Genomic DNA, 25,618 nt, shown 5'->3' with positions numbered 1-25,618 from the left:
TCACAGGGCACACAGAGACAAACAACCATACTCACAATCACACCTATGGACAATTTGGAGTGTTCAATTAACCTGCCATGCATGTCTTTGGAATGTGGGAGGAAACCGGAGTACCCGGTGAAAACCCACGCAAGCACGGGGAGAACATGCAAACTCCACCCAGGAAGGCCGAAGCCCGGACTCGATCTCACGTCCTCAGCACTGGGAGGCGGACGTGCTAACCAGTCAGCCCTGAAATCAAAATAATCCTCACAAATCAAATTACAACGATCTAAAGTCCAATGCTTTTCAATCTTCATCTTGACTCATGACTTCATCTCGGAATTGTCAATAAGGTATTCCATATGCGCAAAAGTGCCCTTTTTCCCCTGGAGCACTTCCCCTCCAAAAAATGTCTGTGCACGCCACTGTACGGTTTATGCAGCAGTAAATACTAAAATTGGGCTTAACCTGCAACATAACACAAGGTTTTAATTCCTTCTCCTAATATTTGTAGTTTTATATTGCACCATTGTATACGTTTTGTATATTTTTTTTTATGCCAGTATATATATATATTTTTTTTTTATTTGTTTTTTTTTAAATGTGTTTATTTATTTATTTATTTTTAGTATTTTTTTTGTATTTTTTGTTTTTTGTGTTTTATTTTATTTTATTTTATTTTATTTTATTTTATTGCTTTATCAAGCAAAGAAGAATCCAGGTTGGACACGAGAATGCAACAGATTACACATTGGTGACAGTGGTTGCACTTCTCATCTGCGTCCACATGGTGGTACTATAGTACAAGTGTAATCAGAGCCGTGGAGTACATATGACTGTAGACTACAGTATTGCAAGCAGGCAAACCTAACTAGAATGTTTAGCACTCGTTTTTCTTTCCATCATCACTGCACTGTTGTCTGGTAGCCTGGAATAATTCTCTGGTTGTCATGACGACCCCAACGACGTCAGCAAAGGCTAAAACAATGAAGCTATTACAACAAATTGGAGGTCGTTATTTGGTTAGGACTTCATAGTTCATAGCCTACATTATGTTCGGATGATGTCTGTTTAAAAACAATAACATGTGAAAGTGTTAAAGCGAATGCTTCTTGTTACTACGAGTGTTATGCTGAATATGAATGTTGGAAGAAAAATTATGTACTGTAAATGCATCTTAGCGACTGTATTATTACTTTAGATGAACGGCAGCTATTACTTCAGATATTTTGAGTGTACCATAATACAACCACAAAATAAAACAATATGCATCAAAAAGAAATGTGCATTTTTCATGTTGACATTTATGTGGCAACGGCGTTTCGAAATTCCTCATTTAAATGCAAGAATTAAAACAAATGCTATTATATATAACAAAAAAGAGTAACGAAAAAACTATAACAAAATAATATAACAATATATAATATTTTGTTTGTGGCGTTGAACCACTTCATAATGTTCCTAAACTCTTTCTCTATTACTTGCATTACATTATATATACATTTTTTCCCGGCATAAAATAAAGTGTGATTGTCAACAATTAAAACAGAGCAGTGACTGAGTAACAAGGTGCCTGAATCTCTCCTCTTACAAGTCCTCATGATCTGCTGCTAGAATGAATTTGTCTGTTTGACGCCTGTATCAAAATATATGAAGTTGCCATTTTTTACTTTGGGTTGTGCAAAACAGATAACTGGCACTCATGTCAACTCACAATGTGCTATTCTCTTCTCAGACAGTACACAACCCCTGACCCTTTATACAAAGAAAACTAGTATTCCACTTTTTCGTAGCGCCCTCTGGTGGAGAAGAACATTCCAATGTGACAACTTACCCGTGACACAACTAGCACGGTCTCCCCTACTTGTCACCCTTTTAATAGGTCGACTGACTGATTAGGCTACAAGTTGAAGACACCTGATGAGAGGACACACCTTGGTCAAGGGATACCATCTTTTTTTGTGTGTGTCTAGGCCTGTTTCATGAGTTTGTTTCTTCAAGTTTCCCGATGAAACCCAATTCAAACTCAATGTTTGATTTCTATTGGTTCATTTTCATTCAATTTATTTGTAATATTCTCAGGTGTCCTGCGATTGGCTGACGAGCATTTCAGGGTGTACCCCGCCTCTCGCCCACATTCAGCCGGTATAGACTCCAGCACAGCCAAGTTTGCCCACCCCTGCCGTCTACCATGATTCCATTGCGGTGAATTTTATGCAGGATTTATGACAAACATATTTATAGAAACGTGTATTGTTGGTTTATCACAACTAAGCAATTAAAACAGCATGGGCTTTTTTTTTGGTGTGTGTGGCAGTAAATCAGTCTTCATGCGGCAGCGGACAATTGAAATAGAGCTGCCTGTAATCCTCTAGAGGACGAGAGCTGCTAATGCCCTGACTGGTTATTACACATGCCATTTCCATGACTGGGACCGAGTGAAACTCACTGATGATGATGATGATGATGATGATGATAATGCTTGCCATCTGTCATATCCAGACATTTGATGTTGTTAGATGACATGTGTGGATCTGACACAACAACCTCACAGATTATGTGTTTAGCGTCACAGGCCATGACTGGATGAACTAAAGCTTTTATAGTGCAGCTATACAGGTTGTGTCCCAAGGCTTTCAGCAAGATATGTAATGGTTGTACTTATAGTTAACATAGGAAACATTTTATTTGTAATTGCAAACGCATTTATTTTTCTGATAGTCAATGAAAGAAATGATAGTGTGAATTTAGCATATTTATACTCAACTCTTGAGTAAACTAGTAGGCTACTTGATACATACATTTTCCCCAAAAACAATGACAGATTATTTTAAATAAAGACTTACTGTACATATCACAAAATAGAATTTTCCTTAAAATTGCATGAACTAAATAGCAATTTTCTGTACTTCTTATTTCTAATTTCTAGTTGCTGATCATAAAATAACCACAAGAGGGAGCCATCGCGAGTACTGATACCTCAAAAAATGGCCTGCTACTGGCTCTAAACCGATACCTGGTATCAGTACTCGCCCATCTTTGGTAATATAGTATAGAGTAACCATTTTTGCAGGGGAAAGTTACAGAAAATGCACCGTACTGGATATATAAAGTATACTGTAATAGAATATATTTATATAACTGTAAATTATTGTCAATTTGTCAATTAACAATAATTATAATAATGATAATAATATAATGCATCAGATTTATATAGCACTATTTTTGTACAATATGGAACAATCATGTTGTCTTACTTTGCCATATGGTGCCTCAAGATATTTGGTTATTCTCAAAAAAAAGGTTAATATTATTTTATGAAGATGCTAATGATTTTTTGTCATTGTTAACACAGTGGGAAAAATATAATAATGGAGATGAGGAGGAGGAGGAGGATGATGATGATGATTCATCATTATAGTACATTATATAAATAAATCAATTACAATTATATGTTAAAAAGAAATACATGAAATACTACTACTAATACAAATATTAATGTTAAAATTAAATCTTTAAAATATAGTGATGGTGGTGATGATGGTGATGACGATGAGGATAAATGACGATGTTGATGAATGACGATGAAGCCTCCTCGCTCCCTGGCGGAGGTAAGGGGCGTGTCCCATGATTTTGTCCCAGCCTATAAACACGAGAACAAGGGCGAGAGGCTCAGTCAGAGCCAAAAAAACAGGAGGAATATTCTGCTCAACTGCTTCAATAAAGGTATGTTTCATTTTACATATTATGCACACAAGGAGTACTTGTAATGCATCGTATGGCTAATCGTGACAAGTGAGATGATGTTTTATATGTGCTATTAATTGCTTTGCAAGGCCAGTAACTGTAGTCAGTGATCACACTGTAAATAAATAGTCATTGACATGGATGTGGGGGGCTTAAAGCAGCTGTGTTTGTGGGGGGTCCAGTGGCGACTACAGAGACTATCACACTAAATCCAGTTCATTCCCAAACCGTCGAGGCTTTTTGTGGGCTTAAAATGAATGCATAAATCGTCAATGCAATGTTTGTCTCTGAGATTCGGCAACAAACACAAATGGGAGGATGAACAGTGTCGGGTTTATATACTGTATATAAATATATATATACAGTACATACATAATAAGCTTAAAGTTATGAGGATAAAATCATGTTACTTAAAAAAACATAAATGTAAAAGATCAGTTGTAACAGCAAAATAATGATTAAAAAATGTAATGAAAATGAAATGAAAATTAGTTATGTAAATCCTAAACTTACAAGAATAGTCATAGATAAAAGTCAGAAAATCCCAGGATGTCTTTTTTTCACCCTAAAATAATTGTAAATTTAGGAGAAAAGTTGTGATAATATGAAAAGAAACAATTTCATTGCTTACTACTTTATTGACTAAAGTCAGAATACTGCAGGGGGAAAAATCAATCAGTTTCAACAAGATTACATTTGAGATGATTAAAAAAGAAATATGCAAAATTACAAGAAGAAGGGAAGAATATTGTGTAAATAATATAAATAAATGCTTAGATTTAAATACTCTTAAGAAAGTTCAAGAAAAATCATACACTTACAATGAAATAAAGAAAAGAAGAATTGAAGGGTTACAAGAATGAAGTCACAATATTAGCCTCCAAAATACTGTAGCTTCTTGTAAGGTCACATGAATAAAGACTTCTTTTTTTTTATTCAATATTCTGAAAAAAGTAAATTCAAGAATTAAGTCATATTATCATTTTTATTTATTTTTTCAAAGTATATTGAGAATACAGTGGGGGGGGGGGGGGGGAGAATTTGTTATAGAATAAAGTCAGATTTGTTTTCTTTTTCTTTTTTTAAATTGAGGCTAAAGTCAAGTCAGACTACTGCATTAAAAAATTACTCAAACTAGCTGTTAATATTTAAAAGTATATTATATGGTGTAAAATTTCTATGTCAATGTTGTAAAATTACAAAAACACATTCTGAATATTGGAAAAAAAGTGTTGCACAGCATCTAACTGTAATCAACTCAAGTGATGGAAATGCGCCTTTGCAGTTTTCAAGTGGAGGAAAAGGAAATGGAGGAAAGCCCGATGGTCCTTCGAAAGAAACCTGTGAAGGAGAACATGGAAGGTGATGAGATCCACAAAGGAAGGACGAGAAGCACCATTGATGGCACGCAGATCCAGTATGCATTTTCGATCTCATGTCAGCTATCATGTTGACTTTGGACTCTTGTTGGGTTGTCGTCAGACTGGAACGTGACAGCGGTGGACAAGCAGCGTGTCTGGGAATCCAGCATTCATGATGCACTGCAAATGGAGTCTTTCAATTTCGCAGGTCATCGCATCAGCATTCGGGAGTCCACGGATAGCTTCGGCGCACTCGTCTGGCCTGGAGTGAGTTCAAAATACTCATGTTTTAAATCTGCTTTACACATTGAGATGAATGGAAACACATTAAGTAATCCCTTCCAGACATCCTAAAAACAACAAACATGTAGTAATAATAATAATAATAATAATAATCGTAAGAAGAAGAAGAAGAAGAAAATATAATTTTGTATGTGGAATTGTGGGTATGTTGAATATCATTATTGAATTGAATGAGCTGAGCATTTTGAATTTCAAATGAGAATGATTTGTGTTTTGCTTTTGATGTCTAGGCCATAGCTTTGTGTCACTACCTGGAGAACAACCAGCAGCAGGTCAACCTGATGGACAAAACGGTACTGGAGATTGGAGCAGGCACTGGTTTACTGTCAGTAGTGGCCAGCTTGCTTGGTACGATCTGTATTGCCATTTCATATAGAAAATTAATCCATTTCATGACACAGGCAAGACGTATTGTTTATTGTTAAGTTAACCTGCGCTCATAATCCCATGGCTCTTTATATCCCTTATTGTTTTTGAGTATATTTGGCACTCATCGTTCGTCACAGCTGAAAGCGGATGCTTCAGTAAAGTTCATGAGACTCGGTAATATTATGAAGAATGTCCAAAACTTTTTTGCAGTTTTTAAAAGTTTTTCTTTTTAATCTTACAATGGCTTACCTTAACCAAAAACAGGGTTATAAATGTCACAAATTGGGCACAACAGAAAATCCGCAATGGAGTGAATCCGCAATAACTGAACCACGAAGTAGCGAGGGAACATTGTATTACATGTACAGTACTGTATCTCCAACTGTTTGCAGATCTTAGAAAAATGCAACGCACAACCTGGGCTGCTATGTCAAAAATGTGTAGGGGGCCACTACTGAGATTTTGAATTTTTTAAATCGCACTATAAACAAATAAATTGATATTTTGCCAGGCCTGATGTGTATGCAAAGTTTTCGTGCAAGACTCTCAAGAACAGTGTCCTGGCTAATAGCGCGTTGCCATGGCAACAGTGTTTTATGAAAACTCACAAACTTCGTATTCATTCCTCCTACCCCGAAAAAAAGTTACTATAAGTTATATTTCTAATATTGTAAAACATAATATTTCACAAAAATGTTGCAAAGTTAAAATAATAAAGACCTAATGTTCATGTGATGACAATATTTTGCATTATCAATCTTATCACAATATGGTGATGACACCTATGATTAAAAAAAAGGATACACTATTATCTAGAAAACGAAGTATATTTTCTTTTTAAAAACAAAAAAATGTATTTCTACAGTATAACATTACAATATGTAACCACCACATTTTTCTTCTTCTCTGACGAAGGTGCTTGTGTGACAGCTACAGATCTTCCCGCCATTTTACCAAATCTGTCTTTCAACCTGATGCGGAACACCGAGGGTCGTTCCCGACACACGCCGCAAGTGACGGCCCTCACCTGGGGTCACCACCTCCAACGAGACTTCCCTCGTTTGTCCCACCGCTACGATTACGTGCTAGCAGCAGACGTGGTTTACCACCACGGAGGCCTGAACCGGCTGCTGGACACAATGTGCCACTTCTGTCCGCCAGGGGGACGCACCACGCTACTGTGGGCCAACAAAGGTCGCTTCCAGTCAGACGTGAGCTTCACCGAGCGCTTTCTCAGCACTTTCCACGCCACTCTGCTCGCAGAGTTCCCGCAGCAGGAAGTGAGGATTTACAAGGCCACGGCCAAGGAGTGACGATCGGAAAGGACAGTCCGATACTTATAGTGCTTTTGCTACAGTAAAACAGGGGTTTTGCAAACAATGTGGTATTTATGTTTTCCAATTATTGTGAGAAATTAACATGATTTATGTCTTCACATAAACGAACGCCTTTGATTATTAATAACTAGAGCTGTCACTAATGAATCTTTTTAGAAGTGATCAATAGTGATGGGAAAAAGAAGCTTCATGATGCACTTTTGTGTCAAACAATTTTGGTGGTTGACTTAAACTATAAAAAAAACTTTAAAATCTACATATACTTGTTTTTATACTTAGTCATAATATTCTGAAAAAATGTAACATTTACAGGAGTAACGTTTTAATTGGGGGGGCGGGGCAATGTTACAAGACTAAATTCAGATGGATGAATACATTTTTTAAATTACAAAATTAGAAAAAATTAAGTCAGAATTCTACAACAAATAAAGGTACATTGCGACAAGAATAAGCTTGCAATATTACTTCAAAAGGGATTTAATATTATATGGATACAACCATTAACAAAAATAAATAAATTAAATGAAGGGAATCACGTCAGAACCCCCCCCCCCCACACACACACACACACACACACACACCCCACTCAAAAAAAGAGAAAAAAAACTTAACTCAGTTGCAATAGTTAAGATGTAATATTAAAATAAACGTGTGGTTGCAAAATTACAGGTGAAAAAAAAATTAAGTCGCACTATCAGAAAAAAAAGCCGCACAAAAACTCAAGTTGGACTATTATGGTGCTGTACAGTAATTTCACAAGAGTCGTTCCAATATTATGGAGACAAAAAAAAGTTGTTAAGCTACTAAAATAAAGTCTGATTATTATGAAACAAGTTGCTACAGGAATGAAGTTGGATTGCCAGGGAAAAAAAACTCAAAAGTTACAAAAATAACACGTAATACATTACATATCATATTTACAACAAAGTTGTAAAGTGGTTGCAAGTAAAAAGAATATTATTTAACCTCCCCAAAAATAATTAAACAAATAAATTACAATAATAAAGTTACAATATAATATAAAATGTAGGGCTATTACGAAAAGTATTTCCGATCTACAAAAGGAAAGTTGTAATTTGAAGCACAAAAAAAGAAAGATTATGCAAATAAAATTCTATATATTCCCAATAAAGTTTAAATTAAAATATGCAGGAACAAATACTTGAAGTATGTCCTCATAAAACAAGTGCTAATGATTTCATTTCACATTACGGAAGAAATAAAAACAAGTTCCACACTCTAATCCCGAGTTTTATTTAACACAATTCAATAAATGCTACATATGTTGTTGTTGTTTAAAACCTGCCCAAAACATTTTTCCTACATGGAAATTTTCCTTACTGTGCCCAAAAACAGAAATTATTAATCATACAGTATTTTTCCATCTGGTCCTTCATTTTTGGATTATCCATCATCAGCATGTCATTGAGCAGAATACAGCAATTACTAAGAAACAAAAAGATGACTTTGAAAAATGTTGCATTAGGGCAGCACGAGAAACAGAAACACATAATGAGGACCTGATAGGATATTACATGGACTGATATTCCCGGTTGGCGATCTGCCTCACTGTTGCTCCCACAAAAGAAAAGTTGTCCTGAGCATTTCAGTCCTCACAGCCGAGTGAGCCACTAGGACACACAGCAGGTGGACGACTTGGGCTGCTCCAGTATGGACTCTCTGCGCAGGTCGTTGGGGACCCCACCCTCGGGGCCCCATACGTTGAGCTCGCCGTAAATGCCCATCTCTATCATTTCTTCCTGCCAGGGGATCGGGATGTTGCCCGAGGAGAATTCGTCAAAAAAGCTCCTGTCCGGGTCCTCCAGCGTGACGCCCTTGACCGAGGAGAAGGCGCCCACGTCGTCCAGGCTTTTGGCATACACCACCCTGGCGTCGGGAATGAACGGAGGGGGCACGATGCCTGCGGAGGGGATTTGATTGATTTCATTTACTTGTTTCCTAGTCTGTAAAATTCCTCAATTCAACTCAACAAGGTGTATTCAAATAAAAATTTTGTTGTAAAAAAAAGAAACACATTTATAATTATAACAACCAGATTATGCAAATCAGAAATGTTCTAATTTATCAATTTTAATGTTATATATATATATATATATATATATGTGTGTGTGTGTGTGTGTGTGATTTTTTTTTAGTTTATGCCATTAACATCCCACAAAATATATTTTTACAACTTTCAGTTTTATTCATAATTAAGAAATACATTTTACACTAATAATAATAATAGTATAATAAGAATGTGGCATAATTATAAAATATAAATAAATTAACACTGCACAGTTAAAATGTTTAAAATATATATAAATACATAGACTTAAATATGAATATAATGTGATCTGTTTGTCATGAAATAAACACAAATTATACCTTGTTTTAATCATAATATATTTTTGGAATCATAACAAACATCCTACCACCCTGTCACTTTTTTTCCAGACCGATACTAGCATGAGTAGTCAACTCTCACTGATACTGATACTGATAATATGTATCAATACCACTAATAAAAAACAAAACTATGAAAGATACAGTAATTTTAAAGACCTATACATCCTAGTTCTACCTAAAAAAAAAATTGCGAGAAATTAATAGAAATGTTCTCATTTCTTCTGAATTTCTAATTTGTAGTTTCTGTTCATAAAATAGCCACAAGAGGCACCGATACCTTAAAATAAGGCCAGGTATTGCCCCAATACTGATACCTGGTATCGTTACTTGCTAATTCCTATTCAATATCAATATAGTAGATTATAGATAGTCGCTAAGGTAAACAAAATATTTGATTCAGCTTTCACAATGTGAGTGTACAAAGTAGGGGGAAATGACATATTGGACGGGAGTGTACCTGCATTCAGCTTCCTCCAGTTGATGTCACCAAAAAAGGGGTGCGCTCTGATTTCGTCACAGCAACCGTTTTTAAAACCCATCCTCTTATCGACTTCTTTAGCCAGCAGCCCGTTGCACAGAGACTTGGCATTCTCACTAAAGTTGTCCGTGTAGGTCACCTCCCGGGTCAGCATTCGCTCTTTCATCTCCTCACGCTCAAGCTGAACAAAAAGTCAAACAAATGACAACGTCAAACGCGGTTTGATTGGATTTGAAAATACAGCAAGCAAACCTTCTCTCCTCTGTTCCTGAAGGGGTTCTTGGCGGCGAGGAACTCGAACAAGGTCACACCGAGGGTGAAATAGTCGACAGATGTGTCGTACTTTTCTCCTTTCAGCATTTCTGGAGCCATGTAGCCTGCAAGACACAAAAGGGGGACACAATGTCAAACCATTTTGGAATCATCATGCTAATTTTAGTTTTAAAAGGATCTAACTTAACAGTATGTTTACTTCAAATTGCTCACCAGTGATGATGCATTTACTAGAGTGGAGGCCTCTTAAAAAAAAAAAAATGTAGATGTATTTGAAGATGACATTTCAAGAGTTACCTGGTGTCCCGGCATAGCCTTTGGTCATCGTTTTGCCTTCTTTCAACTCCACAGCGAGCCCAAGATCAGATATACGAACATTGCCTACCAACAGATACACCTATCATTAATATGACAATGAGAGGCATTTACTGTTGTGCTTAATCTTGAGCGTTACCATCATTGTCGAGGAGCACGTTCTCAGGTTTGAGATCTCTGTAGATGATTCTCTTCTGGTGCAGATGCTCCATGCCTTGAATGATCTGAGCTATATAAAAACTGGCTCTCTGTTCATTGAAACCCGGATTGTTCTCATCCACCAGATAGATGTGGTACCTTCAAGGAAAAGACACAGCAGGTAACCATTAGAGATCAATATCTTAAAATGAGTTGCATAATGTAAATGGACTGTTCTGGTTGTTTTAGAACTGGTGCCTTGTTGCATGAGAATGAGAGGCTAAACGTCTTCTGAGACAACCAGAGCAGTCCAGTTTTGATCGTGTCAAAGTCCTGAGAATGAAATGACACGGATGAATGAGAGTCTCTACTGTAAACAGATTTATACAGTAGTCATCCTGTCGAAACAAACAAGACAACTTTTCATGATTTGATGCAATCTTGCCAGGAAATCTGTCTGTTTAAATGGCTTTAAGCATTATGAGACCTTTGTCATATCAATTATCAGAACAATTTGGTAGCTTTAAATGAAATTGGTTGATGAAGTTTTTAGAAAAAACTGAAACTAGGTTAAAATTCTGCAGTTTTCCAGCATTACCAGAGTAGAGTATTCTCTCTCTCTCTCTCTCTCTCTCTTCCTATTTGATCACGTGACCAGGAAGTGTGGAAATGTTGGCTAGAAAACCCAAATACAGTAACAGGCATTTACACAAAGTTGATACCAGGCCCATTGCATTATTTGAGCTTTTCAGAATATGAAATTACTTTAGATCGCCGCCATTCATGATGGTCATGACCAGACACAGCTCCTCCTTTGTCTGGAAGGCATAAGCCAGTGACACAATGAAGCGACTGTGGACCTTCTCCAGAATCCTCTTCTCCACCATCGCCCCCTAGTGGAGGAAGAAGGAGAAGCTGGTTGAAAATACAATTCGCCGATGTGGAGCTTGAAGCACTTTGTCATCATTGGCTTCAGACAAGTCAAGGGCAAGATATAACTGTGCCAAGCAGTTCCATTCAGAGGAGCTTTTCGGTAAAGCCCCCACTAATCACTCAATCCCTGTCTTAGGGTTTAATACCGCGCCTATGGTAGGGACAAATATGATTAGCAGAAGCAACAGAAGTTAAAACATTTGGAACAGAGAAATAAGTTACGATCTGCACAATGAATATATGACTGACGTGCAGTAGCCTCAAAACAAAAGGGCTATACAATTATTAAATGGATAAAGGTCTATTATGGAGTCTTACGTGGGCTACATTATATTCAAAACTATAAGATACACAAGGAGAGCAATGTTGCTATTTTGCATCACTCACTGAAGATGTGAATAATGATTGTATGTCTTTACGGGCCCGTGAATGAAAGTTGACCAGTCCAGGGTTTTGATTCACCCAAAGTCAAGTGGGCAAGGTTCCAGGTTCTAAACGGTAGGCTATAGCAAATAGGGGATACGGTAACCCTAACCCAGTACGCTTATTACCATACGTTATTTTAGGTCCGTGCCAGTGAGAATAGCAAACATGGCATCTGTAAAGCTGACATTTCCAAAAACGACAACCATAAAGCGAAAGGGTCAATAACAAAATAAGAATTATCTTCGTAAACTGCATTTGTGACACAGCTCTTGCACCGAATGTCATTAGACAATAGTGGTAGAAAATAGATAGAACGTACCTCATAGCCTTTCCGTTTCTTCAGTCTCTTTTTGTTGAGTTTTTTACAGGCATAAAGTTTCCCCGTGGCTTTCATCTGACATGCCGACACCTCACCAAAGCCGCCTTTGCCAAGCACGCGGAAGTCCAGGAACCAGTCCGCGTCCATGGGCTGCATCTCCAGCCACTTCCACTGGAGGAACCTCTTCAGGTACATGCTCTCCAGGAAGAACACGTAGGGCGCCTCTCGTAAGTAGTCCAGAGTCGTGGCCAAAGCTGCCGCAAACAAGTCATCACCTACAGCCTCCCGGCCCTCTTTCACCTTGGCTATGATGTCCTCAGAGAGGAACGGGCAGAAATATTTGGCCGAGGCGTCCATGTAGCGCTGGACAATCTTCGAGGCCTTCTTTGCTCGATCCGAATCCTCTGCCAGGTCATACTCCTCAATGTCCCGCCACAGGCGACAAGCGCCGTGGTACTCTTGGTTGGTTTCCAGGAATTCCCTAAAGAGGCGTTTTCCGATGGGCTGTTCCACGCAGACGCTGTCAAAAGCCAAATCCAGCGTGTCCTTCAGGTCCTCACACACGGTGATGTGAGGCAGCTTGAGGCGGGAGTGATACTTCTTGTCTCGAGCCGCCGCTGGGTTCGAGCCATCGATGCTGCCACGGGCATTGATGTAAGCGGAATTCGCCACCACAGTGGTCAGCCCCCCGATATCCATGCTTGATTTTTAGGCCACGCAAAAGGGGTACATGGCAAGGCGGAAGGAGACCAGGGAGAGGAATGGTGCCGGTATCTGAACCAGCGCTCTGGGCAGACCCGACAACTGTGCGCACACACACGCACACACCTGAGTCAACACCTTTCAGTAATCCCCTAACACCCCGATGCCCCAGACAATGAGTGCGAGCACATACTGGAACAGGGCAACACTGGCTGCAGGGGACGCTTTCACAACGAGGTTTTAGACCGCCTTAAATTGAGTCCGTCCTAATTGTGATCTTACATAAGGTCAGGACTACTGAAAAATATCCTGTTAACTAATAGAGTCAAATTTAAAGTCATCTTACATTTGGGGGCAGCATTTGATTGGCCTCAGAGAACGTGGCATTAGGAGTAGAGGTTCCAAGTTATAAGATTCAAATTGCAAAAAAAATACAGCAAGCTTCTGCATTGTTAGATGGACAAACATACACCAGAAGAACAGTGACAAACATTTCAAATTTTAAGTTTCAGGGCTGGTGGTAAAAATACCATGAACCTGTAGTTTGTCCGTCAAATTTTACATCACACTGTCTATGGATTGTATTAGTTTTGTTGTACTCTTGCATTAAGAGATAACTCAATGGAAAGTGGTGACATGTTAGGTGTTTAGCTAAAAAGGCATTTAAAGATATATACTGCATTTACAGTTAGTCAAAAATTATGCATCAGCCATTGAGCAATGTCTGTATTGTTGCAAAGTTGATTTATTTATAAAGCACCATATTATGAATAATTTGTGTATGATATCCATTATCCAGGGTTATTAATGTATCGGAATTTTCATTGTAGTTAGTTTTGATTTTTAAACTTAGTTTTAATTAGTTTTCTGAGTGGGTCTGTTAATTTTTATTAGTTTTAGTTTCAGTATTATTATTTTTTTAAGGGGTATTACTTGTTCGCAATATTTAAAAAACACCAAAAGTAATGCATTTCTTACCTAATGTTGCCTTTCGGCTGAATTAAATGGAAAAAGCAGGCAAGCCGAGCCATTGGAGCCAAAAGTCAAGCAAGAAAAATTGTCGCCGACGTCATCTGAAGGTGCTTTTCTATTGGCTGCTGCTAGATGACGTCACTTCTGCGTGACATACTTTCAAACGTCCTTATTCCGGTTAATATCAAAATAAATCTACTTAAAATGACATTTGAAATCATCCCCAAAGGCTCATGCATTAAATTAATTACCAAAAACTACAATGGACATTTTTGCTACAATTAGTTTTAGTTTTGTAAACTTAAAATGTAGTTTTAGTTTGTTTTTTTAAAAGCATTTTCGTTTTAATTTCGTTAACACATTTTTATTTTATTTTCATTTTTCGTTAACTAAAATAACCTTGATGTTATCACACTAATAATTTTATTCAAACTAAAAAATAAAATTTGCATATATTTTTCTTCCTTTTATTATAAATGTCTTCATACTGGACCATCTTGGTTAGTAAATTAAAAATTTAGGCCATTAAAGACTAAAACCAGGGATTTGCCCCCTAACAAATTGCCATTGTCAATTTACTCCGGGAAGACCAAGATGAGAGCCTTATGGCACTCCACAAATTTGATCTAGGGATCGACAAGAGGGTACTTTACTTGACTGACAAGGGAAAATTAGAAATCAATCATTTATGGATTGTCAAAATCTCTCTGAATGTTCTGAACTTGATGGTACATGTTCTGTGTAGAGATCAGAATGATGGTGATGTTTTCCTTTAGACAGCAAACTAGAGTGAACAAACCAAGTCTCTGCCATATAAAGGTTGTCGCTAAATCAACAGTAAGTCCCACACAATTGATTCACAAGACAATTCTTACTTGGATTATAACAGCCATCCCTAACTGACACCAGTTTTGTTTTTGCAAATTACTCAGACCATTTTCCAGAAACTTTTAAAACTATATTTAATTTGAAAACTTATATTAGAATACAGAAAAAAGGTATTTGGAAGAAGTCAGTACAGGTGTTGCTCAGTTTTGAAAGGGAGATCTTTGATGGGAGTATACAAAGACCTACACAACCACACAGTTACATGGATAATGTCAGATGGTCTAGTATCAATATCACTGGCCTCTAAAGGATACTATAAGCTACAATCATCAACAGACTTCATAACATGTCATTAACAAAGCTTATTTACCTATCAAGAACCTGGGTTATGAAAACATTACCTTGCTGGTGCCATTAACTTTGTAAACACTACCAAGGTGTTAAACAGGGCGCTCATGAGAATTAACTGCGACATACAAAAACAAAACAAAAAAAACTAGCAAATAAGGTAAATTGAGCAGCTGCCTACAAAAACAAAAGGAAGCCAGCTCAATTGAGTGGGAAATGGAAGAAACATCAACCTCTTGCCCAGAACAAAACAAAATGTATAATGGAGCCCCATCATAGGATGCCAACTTTATCGGGAAAACATGGCGACCTGTTTGAGCGAATACTTTGACCATCGTTGAACATTAAAGATTGTGTTGCCATAGGGAACAGTGGCATAACGATACAAACTTTATTTTTTTCTCATTCTCCAACAGCATTAGTATTTTTTATGGTTTTGTTTCTTATCGGATGGCTTAGAGAAAAACGAGCTAAACACACAAAGACTTCATTCAGCTTTTAGGTCAGGCCACACGCTGCAGTTCCAGGGGACAAAACTCTCCTCCAGAACTGCAGTGCATGTGCAAGTGATTCAACAGGCAAGGGGGCACCTCACGCACGGCTCCCCTCGTTCTTTCAATACTCATCTACAGCCCTGAGAAAGCCAGACAGAAAAAAAAAAGGCATGGGAGAGAGCATGGGGAAAGGGTGTAAGAGGTGGGAGGGTGTGTGTGTGTGTGGGTGGGGGGGGTTTGGGGTTCTATGTTCTCATGATGGCGCTTTTGAGAGACTGTGCTTATTGGAGTGGCAAGGCGAACACAGGTTAGTCATCGTCATCATTCTCGTCGTAGTCATCCTCATCATCGTCGTCTCCCATGTAAGACACCGGGGTCTCCACGCGGGAGCCGCTGTAGTGAGAGTCGTTAGAGCTGGATGCCATGGTGCCATCAGGGCAGCCATCACTAGACAATGGACAAAAAGAGGTTCATGTTTAGACAATTTGTAAAAAATAAAAATTATGCCCTCAGGCACCCGAATGGACCACTATCACTTTTATGGTTGATGGCCAATGAAAGGCATGAATCTTTAGATTTTTTTGCGTTTTGGAACAAAACAAACAAAGGATTGTCAGTTTTTAGATTTCTTATGAATATATTTTGTTTATTTTAATAAAAATTATATGATAAAGTTTTTAGTTATTGTAAATAACTTAACAATAAATTATAAAGTTATTGTAGTTTCTGCAATCACATTGCATTATCCTCTAGCAGCCACTATTCATAAGCATGTTTTGCATATCCTTCGTTTACCAAGTCATGACACCCTAAAAACCTTCCCAAAAAAACATTTTGTTTTGTTTTTTCAGGCTCACTGACTGCTTGCATCAACAATCGTAGGGGACGGGATTGGCTCCTTCCAAAAAGTTATTAAATTTACTGCATAGCATAATAGTCCAAAGTCCTTGGCAAACAACGATGGTCAATTTAAGACATTATTAAAGTTTATTCAAGGAAATGTATGGGCAAAACACATTTGTTCTATCAGTGACATTTATGGCTAATTAAAACTACCTCCAACAATTCAAATAGTTGGAAGGGAATTTTAAAAGACAAAAGGACAAACTGCAAGGGGGAAAAGCTAAAAATAAAACTGAAATGCCTCTCACCTGGATGTGTAACGGGCTCCGTTAGCTGAGGACCCCCCAGTGATGTAGACGTTACTGATGGGGCCCTTTGCCATCTCTGGAGAAGGAGAGACGTCATGTGAAACCGTGACTCTTGATGTGAAATAGAAGCGACGTGTGGCACTGACCGATCACGTAGGGCTCCAGCGCTTTGGGCACCAGACTGCGTGCCACTTTCAAATCCTCCGGCGAACACTTGCCCACCTCCAAACCGCAAGCCATGCCCATACGTTTCAGTACCTCGATGTCATCGTGGATCTCAAACATGCTGTCAAAGTTGAACAAGTACTCAAACCTGCCAATCAAGAACAGAAAATATCTTCAACGAATGTTATTTAAGGCACATGCACAGATACATTTGTCCAAACGGAAAGTGCTGTCGTCGTGTGTGGTCACTAAATGGCGCACTTGTCATTGGAGATGCTGCAATCGATGACGGTTTTCTTGCTGGTGTTGACGATGATGAAGGGAAGGTGGATGATGGAGTTGGGTGGTGGAGGTCTGTTTGCCTGCTGCTCACTCTGCTTGTTTCTCTGAACCAGGTTCTTGAAGGCTATTTGCTGCAACACAACAGTTTGCCTTGAACAACTGAAAATGGATCACTATAGTAACACTACAGCACATTATTTGTTTTGAGGGAACATCTAAGCAAGGTAAAGCATGATTGGCTGATTGTAGAGTTGAGTAAATGAGCCGTCCCTGAAGTTAATTGCCTCTACTGATTTTTCTTCTCCGCGCAAGTAGAGACCAGTAGGCAGGGAGGAAGAGGTTGACGGTAGAAGCAAGACCAAAAAGACACTACCGAGATGCATTTTGCTCTGATAAATATGCACTCCTAAACAAATTAAAATTTAAAAAAAATGGTCTCAGTGGGTACTAATTAGGCCAAAGGACAACATGAGTGGCCCACAGGTCTGTTCTAAAAAGAGCTCACCAGTGATGGAACAATGTGATTTACTAAGAATTAAAACAGAAGAATGTCAACACTTACTTATTTAAACTTAACATGGTAAACGTTTCTTCTGTACCAAATACTGTATTATATTATATTTTGCTTAAAAACTAAATACAGTAGATTGTTCAATTGGGGGTGTAGAGATGTGCTGACTTCAACCAAATATTTCAAAAAAGGTCATTTTAGAGCTGTAATCATAATACCGTGATACAACAATATTTTTTCTCAGTTATCATATCTATTGAATCTAATATCAGCCCACGGCACGGCTAGTTCATTATTAGTCTGTGTAACACACACATTTTTTATATACCGTAAAGCTACTACTTTTTATCCCCAGCTTTAACCCTTGCATCTTGAACAATGATGCATCTCACATTTATCTTTTACAGCTGCAGCTATTGTGAAAGTGCCATATAAATAATGAAATGAATATTCTTAGTTTGTATTTAACTCACTAAAACAGTGTTTACTATTAAGAAATTTTCAAATGAGCTCCATATTATAGCGTTGACTGTTGGTGTTCAAATCGAATCAGCACACTTCGAAATCTTGGGTTCGACATCTAGCTAGGGGTCGGGTCACAGGAGAAGCATTTTAAGAAGGGAAGCCGGCCACTTTGTCCAGTTTTTCCTGCCAAATGAAGGAGGTGTTCCCAAGCCAGCTAGTTTTCCCAGCATGGCCTGGGTCTTCCCCATGACACCTCACCAGGGAGGCAACCGCGAGGTATCCTAAGCAAATGCTTAAGGCATGATTATAAGTGTAGCCAGTTGGTTTTAAGTGATTTCAAAACAAAATACGGATGATCCCTAACATTTGGCAGTTGTGTTACAGCTATGTGGAAACATGGCTCTTAGCCACCCCTACCTGTAGTATGAGCTCCTGAAGCTGCGCCTGTTTCTGTTTGATCCTCTCAAGCCGCCTCTGTCGCTCCACCTGCCATCAACAAAAATTACTTACAAAAGAGACACCACAGAAGTGACATGCGGTGAGAGTCCTAACAGTACCTCAAGGTTTTGGCACTCTTGCGCTGAGTTAGTGGGCAGGCCGATCCACTTGATCTCTTTCTTCTCTTTGGAGATGATGTTCATGGCCATGAGGACGTTCAGGGCATCGTACACACGCCGCCGGATGTTCTTCTGATCATATACATGCTAAACGGGAAAAACAATTTCAAACATCAGCGAGATAAAGAGTACCTTGTAGTTCCCAGTTTGAGTTGTGTAGGTTTGCATCATTCTGGAGCTGCAGCTCTTACCGAGTCGTTGGGTGACATGAGGTTGTCGCCCGAACTGAATTCTGCAACCAGCTCATCTGCCACCTCGTTGTACGTGGTAACGCCCTTCTTCTGCACCTTTTCACACACTTTCATGGAGAAATGCCTCAAGCCCTTCCCGTTTTTCTCGCCTTTCTTGCCACGCTTCCTGCAAACATCAGTGTGCTCATCGGCTCATGCTGTGGTTTGCAAAAGTAAAAGAACTCCTCGCCAATCTTTTGAGGACTTACCCTGACGACCAAGGAGAGGCATCAGAAGGTTGAGTCTGAGTGAGGAACTGGGAATTGGGTGTGTGTGGGCTGTTCACCAGTATAGTATTGGATACAGTTGGCCTCTGAGGTGTTCCAATCACCTGGAAAAGAAAAGGGGGCAATAATATACTTCTCAACATTTAACATTTACTTTAAGAAGTTATTTTGTGTACTTGCATGACAATTAACACAACCAAGCAGTATTTGGAAGATTGAGGTGATGTGTCACTCAAATACCAATAACAGGGTTGACAACTTTCACTTGTGCTAAAACGGAGACATTGTGAAAGAAGACACCGGATTCCTTACTAAGGTGATATCTAAGCTGATTTTCATGATGTATACATTCCATGTATATAATGGGATGATGGATGTAATCCTGCTGACTGTAGAGGTTGATAAGCTTAGGATCAACTCCCAGCTACTCTCCCGCCAGGTCACATTCACAATGATAATGGAGGGGGCTTACACAACAGCAAGACATGGCAAAGAAGGCCGGCGAGCAGATCTGTGCATTATTAGCCACTGATTATTAGCCTGTGTGGCATACTGTATACAGTATGCGTCTATTATTGATGGTGATATCGATGACAATATTATGTGGCAATGAGGACTTACCATGTGTGGCAAATGTTGCATGTGTGCAGCAATATTCACATTGGACGGCCCAAGCGTTTTGGGCAGGAGCTGCTTAGCCATGGGGACGCTGGCAGGCTGGACAGCAATCAAAGACAGGACACCTAACAAGACACGTGAGAGTACGTGCAATCAGTCCGTACTGTTGTTCAAGTGCTGATAGAAGACACAAATATAGTGGAACTTATAACATTGAACACAATCTTTTTGGGGGTAAAAAGTCATTTAAAAAAAAATCACTCAAGGACACAGGAGAATAATCTTTGAGGTATACGTTAATAGGGTATTTACTGACTTGATCGCAGTGGAGGGAAAATGATTCAATTTACTAGCCTGATTACCGGAATATGTGTACCCCACTTTATGGATTTAACACAGGCCACTTTTCGGTGTACATTATGTTCTACTTTTATTACCGGTGCTTAATTTTGTGCAGTGTCAGATATGCAGAGATCTTTCATGAAAGCATGCGTCACAGTGGCTGCAATCCAAAGTGCTGTAAAGCAGAATCTATCAAAAGTAAACAAATAACATGGCTGACAACCTCAAGAAGCATGTTTAGCATTAGAGCAACAGGCATCATACCAGTTGTCACGTCAAACAAGTAGTTATAAATTCAGGTATCGAGCATAATCAATAAATACAGGTTGTATCTTTTAGATGATGTTTTAGATTCACATCATCACTGTTGTGTTACATCAGTGACGTTGAGGTAACTTCGAGTAGTAATTTTCCTAGTTGAAAGTCAGTAATTCCAATTTCTCAGTTTGTTTTTTACTTTTTAGGCAACTTTTGAAATGTATTCAAGACTTCAGCTTTAAAGGTTCCACTGTAATTGATTTTTGAGCGTGTAAGTTTTTTTTAAGTGTTGCAAAAATGAATTTCAAAAACAGCTTCTACCTTTGCTGGGGCTCAGATTCTGATCAATGAAAACCTTCAACTCTCCGTTTGTTTCCATTAGACCAGCCTGCAAATGACAGAAATGTCAAATAATATCCCCTCATAATCCAATCATACAAAGTAGGTCATGTCTTCATGTCATGACATGGGTGTGTAGTCACTTACATCTTTAGCCATGATCCCAAAGGACCGGGGGAAGCTGAGCCTCAGTTGGAAAGGGATTTCTTCTTCTGTTTCACTATTCAGACCCTTAAGAGATACACAGACGGTTAGATTATAGATAGCAAGCACAACTTTAATGTTCTATGTGAAAATTAATAGTTTAACATGAACGAAGATCGTGTGAAATTGCAGCATTTACCTGCCTTTGTCTTTTACACAGAACCCAGCCACTAACACATAAATGTCCTATTTTCTCAGGTAGTATTAGCGGCGCAACATAAGAACAGAACACCAAAGTTCTGCAATGCCTGGACAATAATGTTAAAGGGATAAAGACTCATTTTGCCATTTTCAGCAGTAAGAAGATAATATTTTGTCTATAACTAACGTGATACGTTCATTATTTTCATGTACAAAGAACACCTTTAAAAAACACATTTTGCCACTTGCTATAGGACTGAAAATGACATCGCGTGTGCTCAGATAAGGACCATTCATGGCTCAGTTTGGACGTTTAGGTGTAGAATTTAGCAAGAAACAAAGTAGGCAAGGGGCCTCATAAAATGATGTGGCGGGCTGGATCAGCCCCCTCGCCTTTAGGTTCACACCCGTGTTGTAGCGTTTGGGCTCACTCAAGTTACATTTTGTCAAATCTGTTTAATTTAATTAATTTAATTCTAGGCAGCTACTAAACTTAACGTACAGTACTTCGAATAAAGACTGTTTCAAGTAAGCAACATATTAGTACCGTGCTGCCTTGACATAGTGACTCAACTTACGAGTTTGTTGAGATACAGACCTTTTTTTTTTTTTACTTGAATGAAAACCTAAGATACAAGTTGCGTGTTAAAAGTAACTACAATCTATCTATCTATCCATCTAGTCAAGTGTCATTTGTTTACACTGACACAGTTCCCCAGATCCCCTGCCCCTGCTGCTGAAAAAAAAAATCCTAGAGTACAGGGATGAACGATTTTAGGGGGGGGAAAAATTGAGATTTTCTCACAAATATTGTGATTTCAATTCGATATTGCTATTTTCTTCAAATCAAGCTTCAGTACAATATTCACAATGTACTGTAACATTTACAAACACGACAGAAAATGACTTCATACCATCAAAATATTAAGTTATTACTTTAATAATTCAAGGACACTAAAGAGTTTGTGTGAGTCTGTTTTCAAAGTTTAGAAAATGGTTTAAGTTAAGGCAAGAGCTATTGTACTACTTGCTGTCATCTATAAATTTTGTGTAATAGTCAATGTAAAAAATAATTTTTAACAAAAAAAATGTTTTACATTTTGTACTAATGTACATGTTCTTTGCAAATAAATGTATGATGTAAATATTGTTCCCCATATTTTTGCTCCAGACTTAACTGTTTCAAACGGAGACTGAGGGTTTAGCGATACAGTCTAAAATTCATATCATGGTATTAATTGAATCTTTTGAACTTCCCTGTATTGCTGAGTGTAAAAGTGTGAAAATCATAAGGGGAGTATTTCTAATTGGATCCCCCAACAAAGCTAAACATTTTTTAATAGTGCATGTAATTTGAGCACTATTATTGTGTAGATCTCAGAGCCCAGTGGTAGAAAAGGGTGCAAATACAAGCAAACTAATTCAGCTCAATTACAAAAAGTTTTTTGCCATTGGGACAAAAACTCAATAAAATAAACATAGGTACGGTGTGTGTGTATATATATATAACAATAAAACTTAATGCAACTATAAAAAGTGGCAAGTCATTTCTCCAAAGAAATTGTGTGCCTGATAGTCAAATAGCTTAAATCATTAAACCCAGACCCAATAAAAATTGACCGTCAACAACTTTTGGATCCGAACCACATGTTTGGATCTCCGTTGAAAAGAATGAACCCAGTGTGGTGGCATAGGAAAGAGGTTATGAACTTTTTCGTGGTTGTGAGCGCACAAGGCCTACACAAGGAAGAGAGAAGGCGAACTTCTGCTACAGGTATTAACAAAACACAAGAACTTCACGTACACCAACTAACACGGCCCCCCCAAAAAAATGGCATCCCGACAATTGTATAGAACGACTATGAACACTAGGCCCGTATCCCCCATCAGTGCACTCTTTTGTTGAGGTGCGGCTAGCTAACTGATCCCGCTAACCCACCGTGGCTGGATAGAGCCCCGCTGCTAGCTAATGAGCTAAACACACGCTTTGAAAGCGATTCTGGGCGACGTTAGTCCGGTCCCCCCCACCCTCGCCACGAAAGTCGAGCAGTCGGTGAGCCGTTTGGGCCAGCGTTCGGATGAACGGGGGGATAAAGCGGGCGAGATTGTGTGCACTTACGAGTGTACAAGAGCTGCTGCTGCTGCTGCTGCTGCTGCTTCGACGGCTACCGTTGTTGTTGGCATTTGAGAGCGGAGGAAGAGGAGGTCTAAATCCTTAGCAAACAGGAAACATTGCGAGCAAAGTCAAACTATACTTTGGGAGCATGCTGTCGGGAGAATGATTTCATGTTTATATATTTGGTTTGTTGTTTTTTTTTTTATTTGCGTGTACGACAGGAAGAAACAAAACATACAATGTGTAACACGAAAATAGTTTCAATAGGTCGATGCGGGGTTGATCATACTCGCCATATGCACACCTGTCAACGCCAAATGGTGGCCCGTTGATTCTACAACTTCATAATAATGTATATATATATATATATATATATATATATATATATATAATAGTCTTGCGCGGTTTTTATGTAAACATCAATACAGCTTCATTGCCAATTTAACATTGGGTTTTGCTAGTCCGCATTCTACACTACTACTTTGTTTTAACAACTTTCAGGAAGCCAGTTGTGTTGCACTCCTTCGTCGTTAAATAGTCACGCATTCGAAACTCTAAGATCACAACTCGGGCACCTTTTAAGGGTGGGTTGCTTGTAGAAAGTAGTCTCAAGTACTTAGTGAAAACTACCAACACTGGTGGCTTGGCGATGACTGTTTGTTAGCAAGTTGCTAACTCGCGGTCGCCAATGAAGAGCCACCGGCGCTTTGTTAGCCGACAGGGCTAGAACTAGCACCCAGCTAAGCACAGCTGTCATCGACAAGACCACCGGAATTAGCTTTTTAAACTCGGTTGGCGGTCTTCGCCCAGTTGTTTTATAACGTCCACAGAGTCTCCGAACAGTGTCACAAAAAAAAAATATCGGCGGCAAGGTCAGAAAGGAGTTAAAACACGTCCTTACCGGTGCACTCCACAAGTTAGCAAGTGTTGTTAGCTTCTTCTTATCCACTCTTCGCTAGCCTTGCTACAGCAGCGCGACTCACAATCTGATCTTGGCGGTGTCTGGCTTCAGTTGCCTCTGATTGGACGCTTTCCGTGGGACGAAAGCGCAGCAGACAAACTAGCCCCGCCTACTATCTAGAACGACGTTCTGATTGGACGACGTACGTTAGATATGGAGGACACTGCCACCTGTTGCAGAGGAGGTGGTATAGCAGCGTTGTACGTTCCATTGAAGGCTAGATAAGATATTTTTGGGTTACCATGTTTTAGTTGAATAATCCTTTTTTTCTGAAATATATATATGTACCAGGTAGGAATTTTGTCTCCAGCCGTTCTTCGTGGAGTTTTTCTCCGGGTACTTGGGCTTCCGCCCACATTCCAAAAACATTTTAAATTCGTTGAATATTAAAGTTGTCCATAGGTGTGAATGATTGTTTATTTACTGTATATTTGGCCCTGTAACTGACAAAAATTTCAGGGTGTATCCCCCCTCTAACAAGCTAAAAGGTACAGAAAAATGTTGTTTTTTACAACTATTGTGAATAAACAATTTGCATCAAGAAAAAAGGAAGCGGTAAAGCAGTGTTGAACAGGTACCAAAGAAAGGAAAGCAGAAACACTTTTAATAAAAGGAAGGAAATAAAAAAGCGCAGAAAATATAGGAGAGACAGAAGGTCAGGAAGGAAAGTAAAGTGTACATCTTGATGCAGGAAGGAGCAAAAGAAGGGATGGAACAAGGATAGGAAGTAAAGAAGAAGGTCTGAGGTGAAAGGAAGGATGTAAAGAAGGAAGCCAGAAAAGAAAGTTTAAGTGACGGAAGGTTGGCTGCATAAATAAAAAGGTGTGACGGAAAAGGCAGGATGGAAAGAAGGAACGAGAGAAGACAGGAACAAAGGTAGAAGAGTAAGTTTTCCGCAAGTAAGCATCCAAGAATTACGAGCAAAATTTTTGTCACGACCTAGATTGACTTTTTATTTGAAACTATCCGACGTGCAAAATTACTGCTGTATTGTCATGCAAAGGTGTTTTTAAGGTCCCTTTATTGTCAAAAATAAAATTAAAATAAAAAGATGAGGGAACGCTGACACCGGCAGATAGTCTATCAGCAACATTTTTGTGTTTGCCGTCTACACTTGTTGCGGAGTGCATTCATGCAGATAAAAAGTTGAACCTCCTCGCAGCACAGCTGCTTAACAGGGAGGAAGAGCTGTGTCTCATATTTGACTAACTGCAGGACTATGTAAGATGAGCCTTCGTTATTAAATGTATTAAAAAT

At 38.7% G+C, this 25,618-nt stretch overlaps 3 protein-coding genes across 4 annotated transcripts; 1 reads left to right on the top strand and 2 right to left on the bottom strand.

Annotated features, from left to right (window-relative positions):
• The first annotated feature begins 3,678 nt into the window (after window positions 1-3,678).
• Window positions 3,679-7,298, top strand: LOC144060712 (protein-lysine methyltransferase METTL21C-like). 2 transcript variants are annotated; one of them, XM_077580486.1, is made up of 5 exons: window positions 3,679-3,708; window positions 5,015-5,091; window positions 5,212-5,357; window positions 5,624-5,741; window positions 6,678-7,298. In XM_077580486.1, exons 2-5 carry the CDS (start codon window positions 5,037-5,039, stop codon window positions 7,073-7,075), a joined length of 717 nt encoding a protein of 238 aa, XP_077436612.1. In that variant the 5' UTR covers window positions 3,679-3,708; window positions 5,015-5,036; the 3' UTR covers window positions 7,076-7,298. The 2 variants fall into 2 exon arrangements, with proteins under 2 accessions (XP_077436612.1, XP_077436613.1); XM_077580487.1 differs by having other exon boundaries at window positions 5,015-5,133.
• A 1,031-nt stretch (window positions 7,299-8,329) lies between these two features.
• LOC144060819 (rhodopsin kinase GRK1-like) lies at window positions 8,330-13,323 on the bottom strand. Its single transcript, XM_077580674.1, has 7 exons — window positions 12,391-13,323; window positions 11,478-11,605; window positions 10,714-10,871; window positions 10,557-10,640; window positions 10,239-10,363; window positions 9,966-10,167; window positions 8,330-9,020 (listed from the first exon to the last, which is right to left on the bottom strand). Exons 1-7 carry the CDS (start codon window positions 13,087-13,089, stop codon window positions 8,731-8,733), a joined length of 1,686 nt encoding a protein of 561 aa, XP_077436800.1. The 5' UTR covers window positions 13,090-13,323; the 3' UTR covers window positions 8,330-8,730.
• Window positions 13,324-15,009: 1,686 nt separating this feature from the next.
• LOC144060839 (transcription factor Dp-1-like) lies at window positions 15,010-24,459 on the bottom strand. The gene is made up of 13 exons (XM_077580713.1): window positions 24,302-24,459; window positions 23,404-23,498; window positions 21,087-21,170; window positions 20,922-20,988; window positions 20,004-20,125; window positions 19,365-19,486; window positions 19,117-19,282; window positions 18,866-19,012; window positions 18,726-18,794; window positions 17,312-17,463; window positions 17,032-17,198; window positions 16,886-16,961; window positions 15,010-16,181 (listed from the first exon to the last, which is right to left on the bottom strand). Exons 3-13 carry the CDS (start codon window positions 21,096-21,098, stop codon window positions 16,043-16,045), a joined length of 1,239 nt encoding a protein of 412 aa, XP_077436839.1. The 5' UTR covers window positions 21,099-21,170; window positions 23,404-23,498; window positions 24,302-24,459; the 3' UTR covers window positions 15,010-16,042.
• Window positions 24,460-25,618: the final 1,159 nt, after the last annotated feature.

This window comes from Vanacampus margaritifer, chromosome 11 (assembly GCF_051991255.1).
Source record: "Vanacampus margaritifer isolate UIUO_Vmar chromosome 11, RoL_Vmar_1.0, whole genome shotgun sequence".
In the NCBI taxonomy this organism is placed as follows: Eukaryota; Metazoa; Chordata; class Actinopteri; order Syngnathiformes; family Syngnathidae; genus Vanacampus; species Vanacampus margaritifer.
Note: the sequence above shows the minus strand (reverse complement) of the source record. Positions and strands in the feature narration are given on the sequence as shown.